Here is a 12,441-nt window from a genome sequence, read left to right as displayed (position 1 = left end):
CAAAGGAACTGCAAATGTTTTATGTTAGAAAAAACATATTTTTGACATAAAGGAACCTCAGTCAGAGGAAATAAAGCAACTCTTCCCTTGTTATGTGCTTCTTTTTTTTCCATGGAAAGAAAGATGCTCATCCAGCCTTCACATCCGGGTCAGTCACGCTGGTTGGAGCTGGTTGCTGCCTTCAGGGTAGCCTCGTACAGTTTCAGAAGTCAATAATCGTTTATCTCACTTCTTGCCACCGTCAATACATTCATTTTAATACGGCTTTATTAATTCCAAAATTGGAAAGACGGTGCAGAAAATTGCTTTAAAGTCAACAGGATTGACTTTTTTCGAGTGAAGCTGTAGCGTCAGACTTTCACGCGAGCACTTGAACGCATCATACGTTGAGCGCTTTGAACGCCACACGGAGTGATGATCCAGCTGCTTCACGGAGGACATGGACTCAAGTGACGGCCAACACTGAGACGTTACCCCGGGGTGGGGGAGACTCAAAGTGCGCTGGAACTTTCCTCCCCCGCCTCAATGTGAGCCATGTCCAAGAGTCTGAATAGGAAGAAGAACCACTGGAGCAACAAAGTCCACGAAAGCGTCCTCGGCCGGACCGCGGAGGGGAAGCTGCTGGCTCCGCAGCTGAGGGGCGGTGCGGAGCATGGACAGTTCCCGCTCGTGGGCGACCTTCCCCCCGGTGGAGCTCCGTGCCAAAGCGGAACCTTCCTCCTCCCGGGAGAGCTTCTGCTGGAGGTGAACGACACCCCGGTGGCAGGACTCACCAGCCGGGACGTGCAGGCGGTGGTGAAGCACAGCAAGGAGCCGGTGAGACTCAAGTGTGTCAAGCAAGGTGAGGACACAACTTTACCGCCTTTCTTCATCCAGGGCGGGGCACTGCTTGCCTGAAATAAACCCCAAACTATGTTAACTCGTTGTTTAAGGTGTTCTCTACTTGTGGGATTTTGGTTTTAATGTGGCAGAAATACGCTTTTAGACGACTATTGTCGTGCTAGCTGCTGATGCTAACTTTGGTCCTTCAAGGGGGTGTGTTACATTTGAGGCAGCCAGAAAAAAAACTACCCAAAAAGTTAAATGCCTACTGAAACCCACTACTACCCACCACGCAGTCTGATAGTTTATATATCGATGATGAAATATTAACATTGCAACACATGCCAATACGGCCTTTTTAGTTTACTAAATTGCAATTTTAAATTTCCCGGGACTTTTTTCTTGAAAACGTCGCGTGATGATGACGTGTACGCGTGACGTCACGGGCTGTTATGATTACAAACACTGCGCACACACACAGCTTAAAGTCGTCTGCTTTAACGGCATAATTACACAGTATTTTGGACATCTGTGTTGCTTAATGTTTTGCAATTTGTTCAATTAATATTGGAGAAGTCTAAGTAGAACGATGGAGTTGGGAAGCTTTAGCCCTCAGCCACACAAACACACGGTGATTCCTTGTTTAAAATTCAAGGAGGTGAAGCTTTCCTATGGCTCACAGCGAACATGGATCCCGACCACTTGTCAACCAGCAGGTTTCGGTAAGAAAATTGTGGTTAAAAAGTCGCCACTTACCGGATATCAGCTGAGCTTGTGCCGTCCATAAAGCTGCCGTCAACTTCCCCGAGACATTGCGTGTCAACACCCAGCCGTGGACGTACACTTCCGACTATCAGGTACTGTTAAACTCACTAAAACACTAGCAACACAATAGAAAGATAAGGGATTTCCCCAAATTATCCTAGTAAATGTGTCTACAAACATATGAATCCGTTTCAATGCAACGCGATTTTTTGTGACAATTCTAACTTTGACCACAGCATCTGTTGCTTTGTAGAGTAGTGCTTTTAATCGTTTTCAGCAGACTGCATTGCAAAATGATTAACCCCCTTCTATTCCTCTCTCGTGAGATCCACTCAGGAATGGGATCATATGAGTCCCTTCCTACTGTTTAATTCATGTATGTTGGCTGCTCTGGTTCATTCATCACCATTATTGTAAAATCATCATAACACCTCTTATGTTTGCTAGCTTGACAGAAACTTTTAAGCAACTTTTTTTTCCTGCATGGGCTGCGGTCGCATTGGGCTTTTAAGCAACAAGAAGAAAAAAGAGCTCACTCGCTTGTTTGGCAGCACCTGTTGTTGGTGTGCGTAACCTTTAGATTAGGGCCATTCAACTACATAACAAAGAGGGCTGCAGATTTAAGAACCTAAGGTCTCAGGGGCCGGACGTCAAAAGTGCTTTCCGACTGTGTTTACTCATTTACAAAGTAACCACATCAGTTTTCACACTGCACTGTCAACAAATTCATTATTTTGCCCTTGCTACTTGTTTCCAGCACGTGCAGCTAGACAGATAGTTAAAAAGTTTGGTTGATGATTGATGTTCCTTCTCTTTAATTGTTTTTCTTCCTCACTTTCATTTCTTTATATGTCTTACTTTATTTAGTTTTGTAAGACTAAAAATATAAACATTACAAATGTATAACATCCATTGTGTATTGTACATTGATAATGTGTGTTACATAAATAAAATAGAAGGTTTAGTGTCAATACACACAGTAAACATTGCGCACATGTGGTTTAACATGATTAAACCTAAGGTGTTGCTTTATCACCCTCTGTTGGTCATATTCAGCGCTACATGTATTGAACCAGTTTTTGATTGCCAGAGTTAAACAGCCAAAAACAACACGAATACAAAAGACACCAAAGTCAGCAATTTCAAAACATTCATACTTTGTTATCCAGTCGCTGTTAAAAGTCAGATTTTCGCAAATTATTTAGATTATTATCAGGGTCCATTGTGCAATCTTCTTCTACTCATCCACTGCTGCTTCATTGTGACGCATATACTTCGCTTTTGCAGCCTGTGGGGTGGCAGGAGTATCGACACACGAGCCACTCCAGTTTGAATGGTTTCATCAAACCTTTTTGGGTGTTGTTTGGCACGCTAAATTAAAAGCTTTGGCGGGCCGCAGTTGAATTGGGCCTGCTTTAGACTCTTTAGCAGGGGTTCCCATTACGTCGATCGCGAGCTACCGGTCGATCGCGAAGGGTGTGTCAGTCGATCCCAAGCCAGGTATTAAAAAAATAGACATAAAAATGAGCAATCATCAATCTTCACCTAAACTTCACTTTTGTCAGTTGTTTGACATTCTCTGCACCCGAGGATCTTGTGAGATGACGCTGGCTGCTGCGAGCTCATTATTACGAAAAAAAATCACTTACAGGACGGAGAGAAACACTTTTTATTTCAACAGACTCTGCTGTCAAAACTCTAAAGACCGACTGCACAGTTCCTGTCTTCACCATAAAAGACCTGCTTCATCCTGCCTGTGCTAACAAAATAAGAGTGTCAGAAAGCTAGCAAGCTACGGAGTTTGATGCCAATGTACTTCTCTCCCGCCCTCAGCGACCGCTCCCTCTCCTCGCTCGCCCACACACTCACTGACGTCACTCAGCTGCTGTCAACAAATTAAAGGGCCACACACATATGCTACTCTCATAACAAAGTGTTTCAAAACGAAAATGCAAGTTGGACAAATGAGATGCCAAATCCAACCGCTTTCATGTGGTATTGGACAGAAAATGCGGACGTTATCAGCACCACTGTCTGATTCCAATCAATGCATGTCATCAGAATCAAATACACCAACTTATATTCTTGTCTTCATGAAAGAAAGGAATTATATGTGTTAAACATGCTTGTATTATTATAAAACACCATTAACTTGTTAACAAAAATGTCCCTTTCATAAATAAATAAATATAAATTAAAAATATGAATGAGGTAGATCTCCTCGACTTGGTCAATTGAAAAGTAGCTCGCCTGCAGAAAAAGTGTGAGCACCCCTGCTTTAGATGATTTTTTCCAGACCTTTTTTTGTATACCGTCTTTAGAGATGTTACTATTATCTGTGTTACTGATAAACCGCGATTAAACTACAAACGGTGGGTATCAGTTTCAAATCGAAATTATCGTCAAACCATGATTGATAACACTAGATTGCTGATCATTTGTTCGCAATTAGCAGTGCTAAACATTATTTAGCAGTTCAGAGAAGTAGTTTGACATCATCTTACTGTCTGTGTACCATGATTGTTTACCGAGGGCCGCGGTTGTTCCTTCATGAGTCTTGCCGCAGAACCTACTTAGTGGCCTAGTGGGTAGAGTGTCCGCCCTGAGATCGGTAGGTCATGAATTCAAATCCCGGCTGAGTCATACCAAAGACTTTAAAAATGGGACCCATTACCTACCTGCTTGGCACTCAGTATTAAGGGTTGGAATTGGGGGTTAAATCACCATATATGATTCCCGCTGCTGCCCACTGCTCCCCTCATCTCCCAGGGGGTGATCAAGGGTGATGGGTCTAATGCAGAGAATAATTTCGCCACACCTAGTGTGAGTGTGACAATCATTGGTACTTTAACTTTAAGTTTAAGTTAATCTATCTTTTCCAGATACTAAACATTTGCAAGTAGTACAACCAGAAAATTTAGCCATCCTTTGCTAATCATGCGCCGGACGGAGTCTATGGTCAGTTCCTCCCTGTCTGGCGCGCTTTCATTTCGGCTTGTCCGAGCGTCGGGCGAGCATAGCATGCCTACTTTTTGAGCAACAACAACAACCAATCAACAACACCCGGATAGTAATGAATAACAATGATGATAATGAACAACGGATAATGACTAAAAAGTAATAGTTTTGGTAACAATAACCGTGGTATGAAATCTGCTGAGACTTCTATTTGGATCGTTATCGTAGTACGGTTCATTCAGTGTGTGTTTATTTTGTGCGGAGGGATATTTACAATATTTTCTTAACCTAATTTAGCTTGACAGCTCTCAGTACTGTGCAATATCAGGAATATTACATTTTGTGTGGTTGTTTGCCAATATTTTGCTGTTACATGTGTGGACGCAAATCCCAGATGATCACCCTTTTTAAAAACACACAAACATCCATTTAAATGTACACCAAAACACCCAAAGTCCATGCAAAGACATTTCATTATTGTCCCTTAAGGATTTCTTGTACGTTCCTTTCATCATCTCTTATTTCTGCACTTGTTTGTGGAAAAACTAATGCTACAAATACTTTAAAGAGGTTTAGTGTCATCTCATTGGGGATTCTTGTAAAACTGTTGGAAAGTCTACGAGAAACTAACATGCACCATCAATTATTTACTATTTACACTTTTCAGCTATTGCTTTTTTTCTTAGGTTATTTTTAATTCAGTCAAAAGGCCTGGATTCTTTTTGGAGTTAATACCTGCTGTAACATCCATCTATGCGATAACTGGGCTGAAGAAAAATAAATTTCATTAACTGTTCTACTTGTAACCAATAGTTTTAGTGCTAATAATATAATTAGGAGTTATTGATTATTTCTTTCAACTGCACTATTTATTTTTCATATGTAATCAGGATTAAATATTTTGATCTTTTGATAGCCACAGCGGGCAGTACGGTGATAGAGGGGTTAGTGCGTCTGCCTCACAATACAAAGGTCCTGAGTAATCCTGGTTTCAATCCCGGTTGATTGGCAACACTAAATTGGCCCTAGTGTGTGAATGTGAGTGTGAATGTTGTCTGTCTATCAGTGTTGGCCCTGCGATGAGGTGGCGACTTGTCCAGGGTGTACCCCGCCTTCCGCCCGATTGTAGCTGAGATAGGCACCAGCGCCCCCCGCGACACCAAAGGGAATAAGCGGTAGAAAATGGATGGATAGTCACAGCAGTTTTTAAAAAATAATTATCATAGTAGTATTTTACATATTGTAGATCTGCGAGACTTCCGTGATGACATAATACGAGAATACCACACAATGTAAACCAATCAGAAACATCATAAGGGGCAGTCTGTACGTCTTTATTTTTCACACACAACGCAGTCTTGTCAACTTGGCTACTTTGACACTAAATCTTGAATTTTTCCAGCTCTCCTTTTTGACTTTCTTTGTCAAAAGCTACTAGCGACAAATCTGATAACTTTTTGGGGATGTTTGGCGATATAAAAGAACTCTTAGTAGGGCTGCGCATCTTTGGGTGTCCCACGATTCGATTCAATATCAATTCCTGGGGTTGCGATTCGATTATAAATCGATTTTTTTCGATTCAACGGGATTCTCCATTCAAAAACGATATTTTTCTGTATTCATTTAATACATAGGATTTCAGCAGGATCTACCCCAGTCTGCTGACATGCTTGCAGAGTAGTAGATTTAAAAAAAAAAGCTTTTATAATTGTAAAGGACAATTTTTTATCTACTGATTGCGATAATGTAAATTTGTTTTAACTATTAAATGAACCAAAAATATGACTTATTTTATCTTTGTGAAAACATTGGACACAGTGTGTTGTCAAGCTTATGAGATGCGATGCAAGTGTAAGCCACTGTGACACTATTGTTCTTTTTTTTTATTTTTATAAATGTCTAATGATAATGTCAATGAGGGATTTTTAATCACTGCTATGCTGAAATTATAACTTAATATTGTTACTGTTGTTGATAATATTCATTTAAGTTTCACTACTTTTGGTTTGTTTTGTGTCGTGTTTGTGTGTCCTCAATTGCTTTGTTTATTGCAGTTCTGAGTGTTGCTGGGTCAGGTTTGGTTTTGGAATTGGATTGCATTGTTATGGTATTGCTGTGTATTGTTTTGTTTGATCGATAAGAAAAAAAAATCAACAACAAAAAAATCTATTTTCAAAAAAATGAGAATCGATTCTGAATCGCACAACGTGAGAATCGCGATTCAAATTCGAACCGATTTTTTTCCCACACCCCTAACTCCTAGTATCCTCAATGTACCTGTGAGCCTTTCCTCACAGGCGGTACCCTGTTTACTGAATGTCTGCTCTCAGACAGCTTGTATTGAAAACACATTTCGTTGTTCTTTTATTAGTCATTTAAGGTAGAGATGCATACCACTACAATGTGTGTGTGTCTGTAATAAAGGTGGGGGAAATAATAGATTTTTAGATTAATCGCAATTAGGACATGGACTATTAGAATAGAATAGAATAGTACTGTATTGATCCCTGGGGGAAATTCGATTTGGAAATGTCAATAATAGATAATTGATTTATTCATTGTAAATAATGTAATGCAGACCGTTTATACAATTTGTTTGACTACAGCGAGCCACCTCAATGAGTGATGGAAATTAATTAAACTGTTTCTTATTACAAATGCACTGTTTTTAAATGTTCCAAGTGATAAACGCTTAATTAGTGAAACAAAAATAAATGCAAAACTGCATCAATACACATAAATTAATTAAGCATCAATAATTGATTTTTAATCGAATCGCAGTTCCTGAATCGTAATCGTAATCGAATTGTGAGTCGCCCAAAGATTCCCACCTCTAGTGCGTATGTATGTGTCCAGTGGGTACGGAAAAATTTCACTCTTTGTTTTATTGCAGCAATTTCTCATTAATGTACAGTAAGCACCACATCTTGATAGAAAAAACAGTAATGTAGAAATTGGAAACTTCCTTGGTGAATGTAATAAAGATCCTGGCAAGTGACAGGCTTCAACTTCACAAGACATCTCTCGTGGGATTTCGTCTTTGTGGAAACCGTTTGGGAAAATGGTTTGTTTAAGTACAAAGTAAGTTCCATAAGGGCATGTTTAGATAAGTTTGGTGTGGAAGAGCCTCAGACTCATCCCAATTAAGGGTTAGTAGCCTTGTGTCCAATGGGAATTAGCCTAAAGCAAGACTGCTGACCTGTTGCAAAGGAGACTCGTATGACGCCGTAATAGAAGGACTGTTGTCATTGAAGATTAGCAAAAGGACATTCCGTTTACATTGCACAGAAGAAGACAGTCTTCAAAAGTTATGTGGGACTTGTTCTGGTAGTTCCCCAACAGTAAAAGATAACTTTTGCGACCTTCTTCATTATCAACGCTCTAGAAACTCGCATCGAGAAAACTGAAAATAGACTGAAGACCCTTTTTACAGTTTCATGGCAATGAATTAATGATGAACAGGAGACGTCTTTGCTTGAGAGTTTTCTTTTTCTCCCATTGCACCAGACGTCGGACTGGGTCAGGCTGTCCAACGTAGGCAAAACACAGCACCATTGCAACCATTACCGTAAAATCTTAGGATTTAGGATTTGTTGTGTGCAATATTGTAGAATGTACCAAGCTTTGCTGAGACAAAGTAGAATGGAGATCATGGATCCTGCATTAATAGTCACAGAATGCACAAGTGTTGCCATCACGTGTTGGCCCCTGGACGGGTGCAGTGAGCTTTTTGGCGTGTCCACACTGTGGATGTACTTTAATACAATAATAATACATTTTATTTGGCATAGCAATTTTCAGGGTATTCAAAGACGCTTTACAGAATAAAAATTAAAATATAAAACTGTTCAAAGTAACAATATGTAATACTGGAAATATTGGAAATATAAAAGCAATGCATAGTAATGATTAGGGGTGTGGGAAAAAATCGATTCGAATACGCTGTGCGATTCAGAATCGATTCTCATTTTTTTTAAAATCGATTTTTATAAATACATTTTTTTTTAATAATTTTAATTTTATTTTTTATTTTTATCAATCCAACAAACCACCACACAGCAATACCATAACAATGCAATCCAATTCCAAAACCAAACCTGACCCAGCAACACTCAGAACTGCAAACAACAGAGCAATTGAGAGAAGACACAAACACGACACAGAACAAACCAAAAGTAGTAAAATAAAAATGAATATTATCAACAACAGTATCAATATTAGTTATAATTTCAGCATAGCAGTGATAAAAATCCCTCATTGACATTATCATTAGACATTTATAAAAATAAAAAAAAGAACAATAGTGTCACAGCGGCTTACACTTGCATCGCATCTCATAAGCTTGACAACGCACTGTGTCCAATATTTTCACAAAGATAAAATAAGACATATTTTTGGTTAGTTTAATAGTTAAAACAAATTTACATTATTACAATCAGTTGATAAAACATTGTCCTTTACAATTATAAAAGTTTTTTTTTTTTTTAAATCTACTACTCTGCTTGCATGTCAGCAGACTGGGCTGGATCCTGCTGAAATCCTATGTATTGAATGAATACAGAATCGTTTTGAATTGGAAGAATATCGTTTTTGAATCGAGAATCGAATCAAATTGAATCGAAAAAATCAATATATTATCGACTCGTGACCCCAAGAATCCATATTGAATCGAGTCGTGGGACACCCAAAGATTCGCAGCCCAAGTAATAATACATAATAACACTGGACATTACAATACACAGAACACTAATCACGGGTTACAAAAAGCAGATCTGAAGAGGTGTGTTTTGAAAAGGCTTTTGCAGGTAGGAAGGTCTGAGCATTCACGGATGGGTTTGGGGAGAAAGTTCCAGAGGGTGGGAGCAGTGATGGAGAAGGCTCTATCACCCCAGGTCCGGAGCTTGGTTCTGGGTGGTGGGGAGACAAGGTTGGCGTCGGAGGAGCAGAGGCTTCGTGAAGTGGTATGGCGGTGAAGCGGGTTGGTGAGGTAGCAGGGGGCCTGGTTGTGGAGTCTGGACGTGATGAAGGCATGGATCAGGGTTTCAGTGGCAGAGAAGGAGAGTGATGGACGGAGACGGGCAATATTTTTGAGGTGGAAGAAAGCCAGAATAACTCAGAGGTTGCGGATGTTAATCGATGGGGACAGAGTGGAGTAGTCCAAAGAAAGGTGGAAGTTGTGAGCAGTTTTGGTGAGGGATTTGGGGCTGATGATGAGCATGTCTGATTTGTCGCAGTTGAGTTGGAGGAAGTCAGAGTGCATCCATGATTTGATTTCAATGAGGCAGTCCGTCAGGATAGAGAGAGTTACGGAGGATATGGATTTTGTGGAGATGTATAGCTGGACGTCGTTGGCGTAGCAGTGAAATTGAAGGTGATGGCGGCAAATGATGTTACCGACAGTAGCATGTACAGGATGAAGAGAAGTGGATCAAGCACTGAACCCTGGGGGACACCTTGTGACAGAGGGGCACTGGAGGAGGGGCAGTTGTTTATACTGATGTATTGTTGTCTGTTAGTGAGACATGACCTTAACCCGGAGAGGGCGAAGCCTTTGATGTTGAGAAATGATTCCAGGCGGGAGAGGAGGATGGTGTGGCTGATGGCGTCAAAGGCTGCTGTGAGTTCAAAAAGGAGGAGAATACTGAGGTGGCTGGAGTCTGAGGAGAGGAGCAGGTCATGGGTGACTCTTTGCAGTTCGCTGGGGGAGGGGGTTTGCTGGCTGAAATATTGTGTACATTTTTTTATAACATATCCTGGTCGAGTACTCAATCACAGAATGATTAGCAGGCTCAATATTAAATTTTTATTAATTATTAGAGAAGGTTAAAAGATTGTTATGCAGCAAAATGAAGACCATTAACTTGTACAATATGTAATATACAGAATATCAGAAGCATTTATTGGCGTTATGGCGTTATCCCAGATTACAGCTGGGATAACGCCAACCCTCGAAAATTATCTGTCCAGGGTACACCTATCAATACTTTAATAAGTACTTTCAGAAATTCTTTAATAATCCCTGAGGGGAAATTGAAATTTTCAACACAATCCCATTTAAGATCAGACAAACATTGCAGGGAGACAGAACAGGATCGCTGACAGGTCTGCCAACTTCCCTCGCCCCTTACAAAAAAGGTGAGAAACAGGTTAAGATTCAGCCTAAGGCTGGGCCTCTGGGCCCCTGGAGAGGGGGTCCATACTGAAGCCAAGGAGAAAAAAAAATAAAAATAGATCCGTCCATCCATTTTTCTATCAATAAACAACATTGACTTTAAAGTTTTTTCATCTCTAATTTAAAGGACTCTTTAACTGCCAAACTAAACATTCCAAAACTCTAGGGAGGGCAGAATAATACATATGGAAAAAAAAACAGGGGTGTTTGAAATGTATTGTAGTAATAAAATAAGCAAAAACAATTGGAAAAATACAGCAAAACAATGTAATGTTACAAGAACAAAATATATTGATACTAATAACTACAGTAATAGCACAGGGCTGTCTTTAAATATGGATAGCTTTCCATCCATCCATCCATTTTCTACCGTTTGTCCCTTTTTAGCCTTTTAAATAAAATACATACTTCATAGCCAATTATGCAAATTGTACAATGCCGCTATTTTTACACCGCTATGGCCATGCCCGTAGTCTGTAAGAAACATTAGACAGTCCAAAATAAATTGTGACAGACCATCATCTATACATGCAGATGGGGAAACCCTGCTGTATCGTGCTGCTGTGTTTACTGTAAAACCTCCATTGTTTTTAACCGTGATTCTCCATTCACAAAGAAATATACGCTAATTAGGCCAATGTCACAGGAGTGTGGGACGTAAGCCCCCTGAAGAAATATCCCTAAGGAGGCGACAAGTGTTATCTGACTTTTACCCAACAATTAATAGCATCTATACCCCATCTGGTAACTCCTTTGATGTCTCATTTTTGTTTTTGTTCGGGTGGCCGACTGTTTACCCCTGGACAGACCTTTCTAGTCCCTTTTAGTGAGAACCCTCGCGCTTTATTTTTACAGCATGAAAGCATCCATTATTATTCTAATGAGATATGGCTTCATGGATAAGCTTCTTTCCGATCTTTTCTCCCCCCTAAATCTGCTCCCTCGAGGCCTACCTTCTCGACGCCAGCCGGCATCATTGGAGTAGGCATACCGCTGAGCAGAGTCTGATGGCATTTAACCCAAGTTACAGTAGTCCCAGGGTGGCGTTGCATTGCCAGCGTTGACAACGCGCTCAAAGAGTATGGATAATGTGAATAGAAGAATGGAGCAGATTAGATTCACTGCATGAGTGCATCAGCAATGATTGCATCTCCACCATAAATGAATCTAATTTGTTGACAGTTTGAACACCTTTTTACAGTTTCAATAGCTTCCAAAGGTGGCCTGTTCAAAAAAACGTAGAAAAGGGCAGTGAATGTTCCCATTTGCTTTTCCAATGTTTTCGAAAACAGCTCAACTTTCAAAGCATAGTCTTGGAGATAAAGCCATGTGGTTGAGTTCAGTCCAGCCTGGAAGGGTAAATCCTCGAAAGGACAAGGCAATGTACATAAATACCATGACAACAGTTAATATTCATCCATCCATTCATTGTCTACCGCTTATCCCTCTCAGGGTTGCGGGGGGTGCTGGAGCCTATCGCAGCTGCAAATGACAACAATAGACTTGGCAGGTGACGACAAATGGTAATAATGATAACCGCGGTAAAACTATCTGTGTTGGCCCTGCGATGAGGTGGTGACTTGTCCATGGTGTACACCGCCTTTTGCCCGATTGTAGCTGAGATAGGCGCCCGCGACCCCAAAAGGGAATAAGCGGTAGAAAAGGGATGGATGGAACTCCTGACGGTTACTATCACCTTTTTTAATTAAAATGATTAAAAAAAG

General features: G+C 40.4%; 1 protein-coding gene across 10 annotated transcripts in view; it reads left to right on the top strand.

Moving 5' to 3' along the window:
- Nucleotides 1-375: 375 nt before the first annotated feature.
- magi2a (membrane associated guanylate kinase, WW and PDZ domain containing 2a) overlaps nucleotides 376-12,441 on the top strand; it is a 500,346-nt gene continuing 488,280 nt past the window's right edge. For 5 of the 10 annotated variants that reach the window (XM_061911997.1, XM_061911995.1, XM_061911996.1 and 2 more), the window contains exon 1: nucleotides 377-841. In XM_061911997.1, the coding sequence (XP_061767981.1) occupies nucleotides 535-841 (307 nt within the window). In that variant the 5' untranslated portion in view covers nucleotides 377-534. Of the gene's footprint in view, nucleotides 842-12,441 lie in introns of all 10 variants that reach the window. The other 5 variants (XM_061911998.1, XM_061911999.1, XM_061912000.1 and 2 more) reach the window with 2 other exon arrangements.

Source organism: Nerophis ophidion, linkage group LG10 (assembly GCF_033978795.1).
Source record: "Nerophis ophidion isolate RoL-2023_Sa linkage group LG10, RoL_Noph_v1.0, whole genome shotgun sequence".
In the NCBI taxonomy this organism is placed as follows: Eukaryota; Metazoa; Chordata; class Actinopteri; order Syngnathiformes; family Syngnathidae; genus Nerophis; species Nerophis ophidion.
This window is presented reverse-complemented; position numbering and strand designations above follow the sequence as displayed.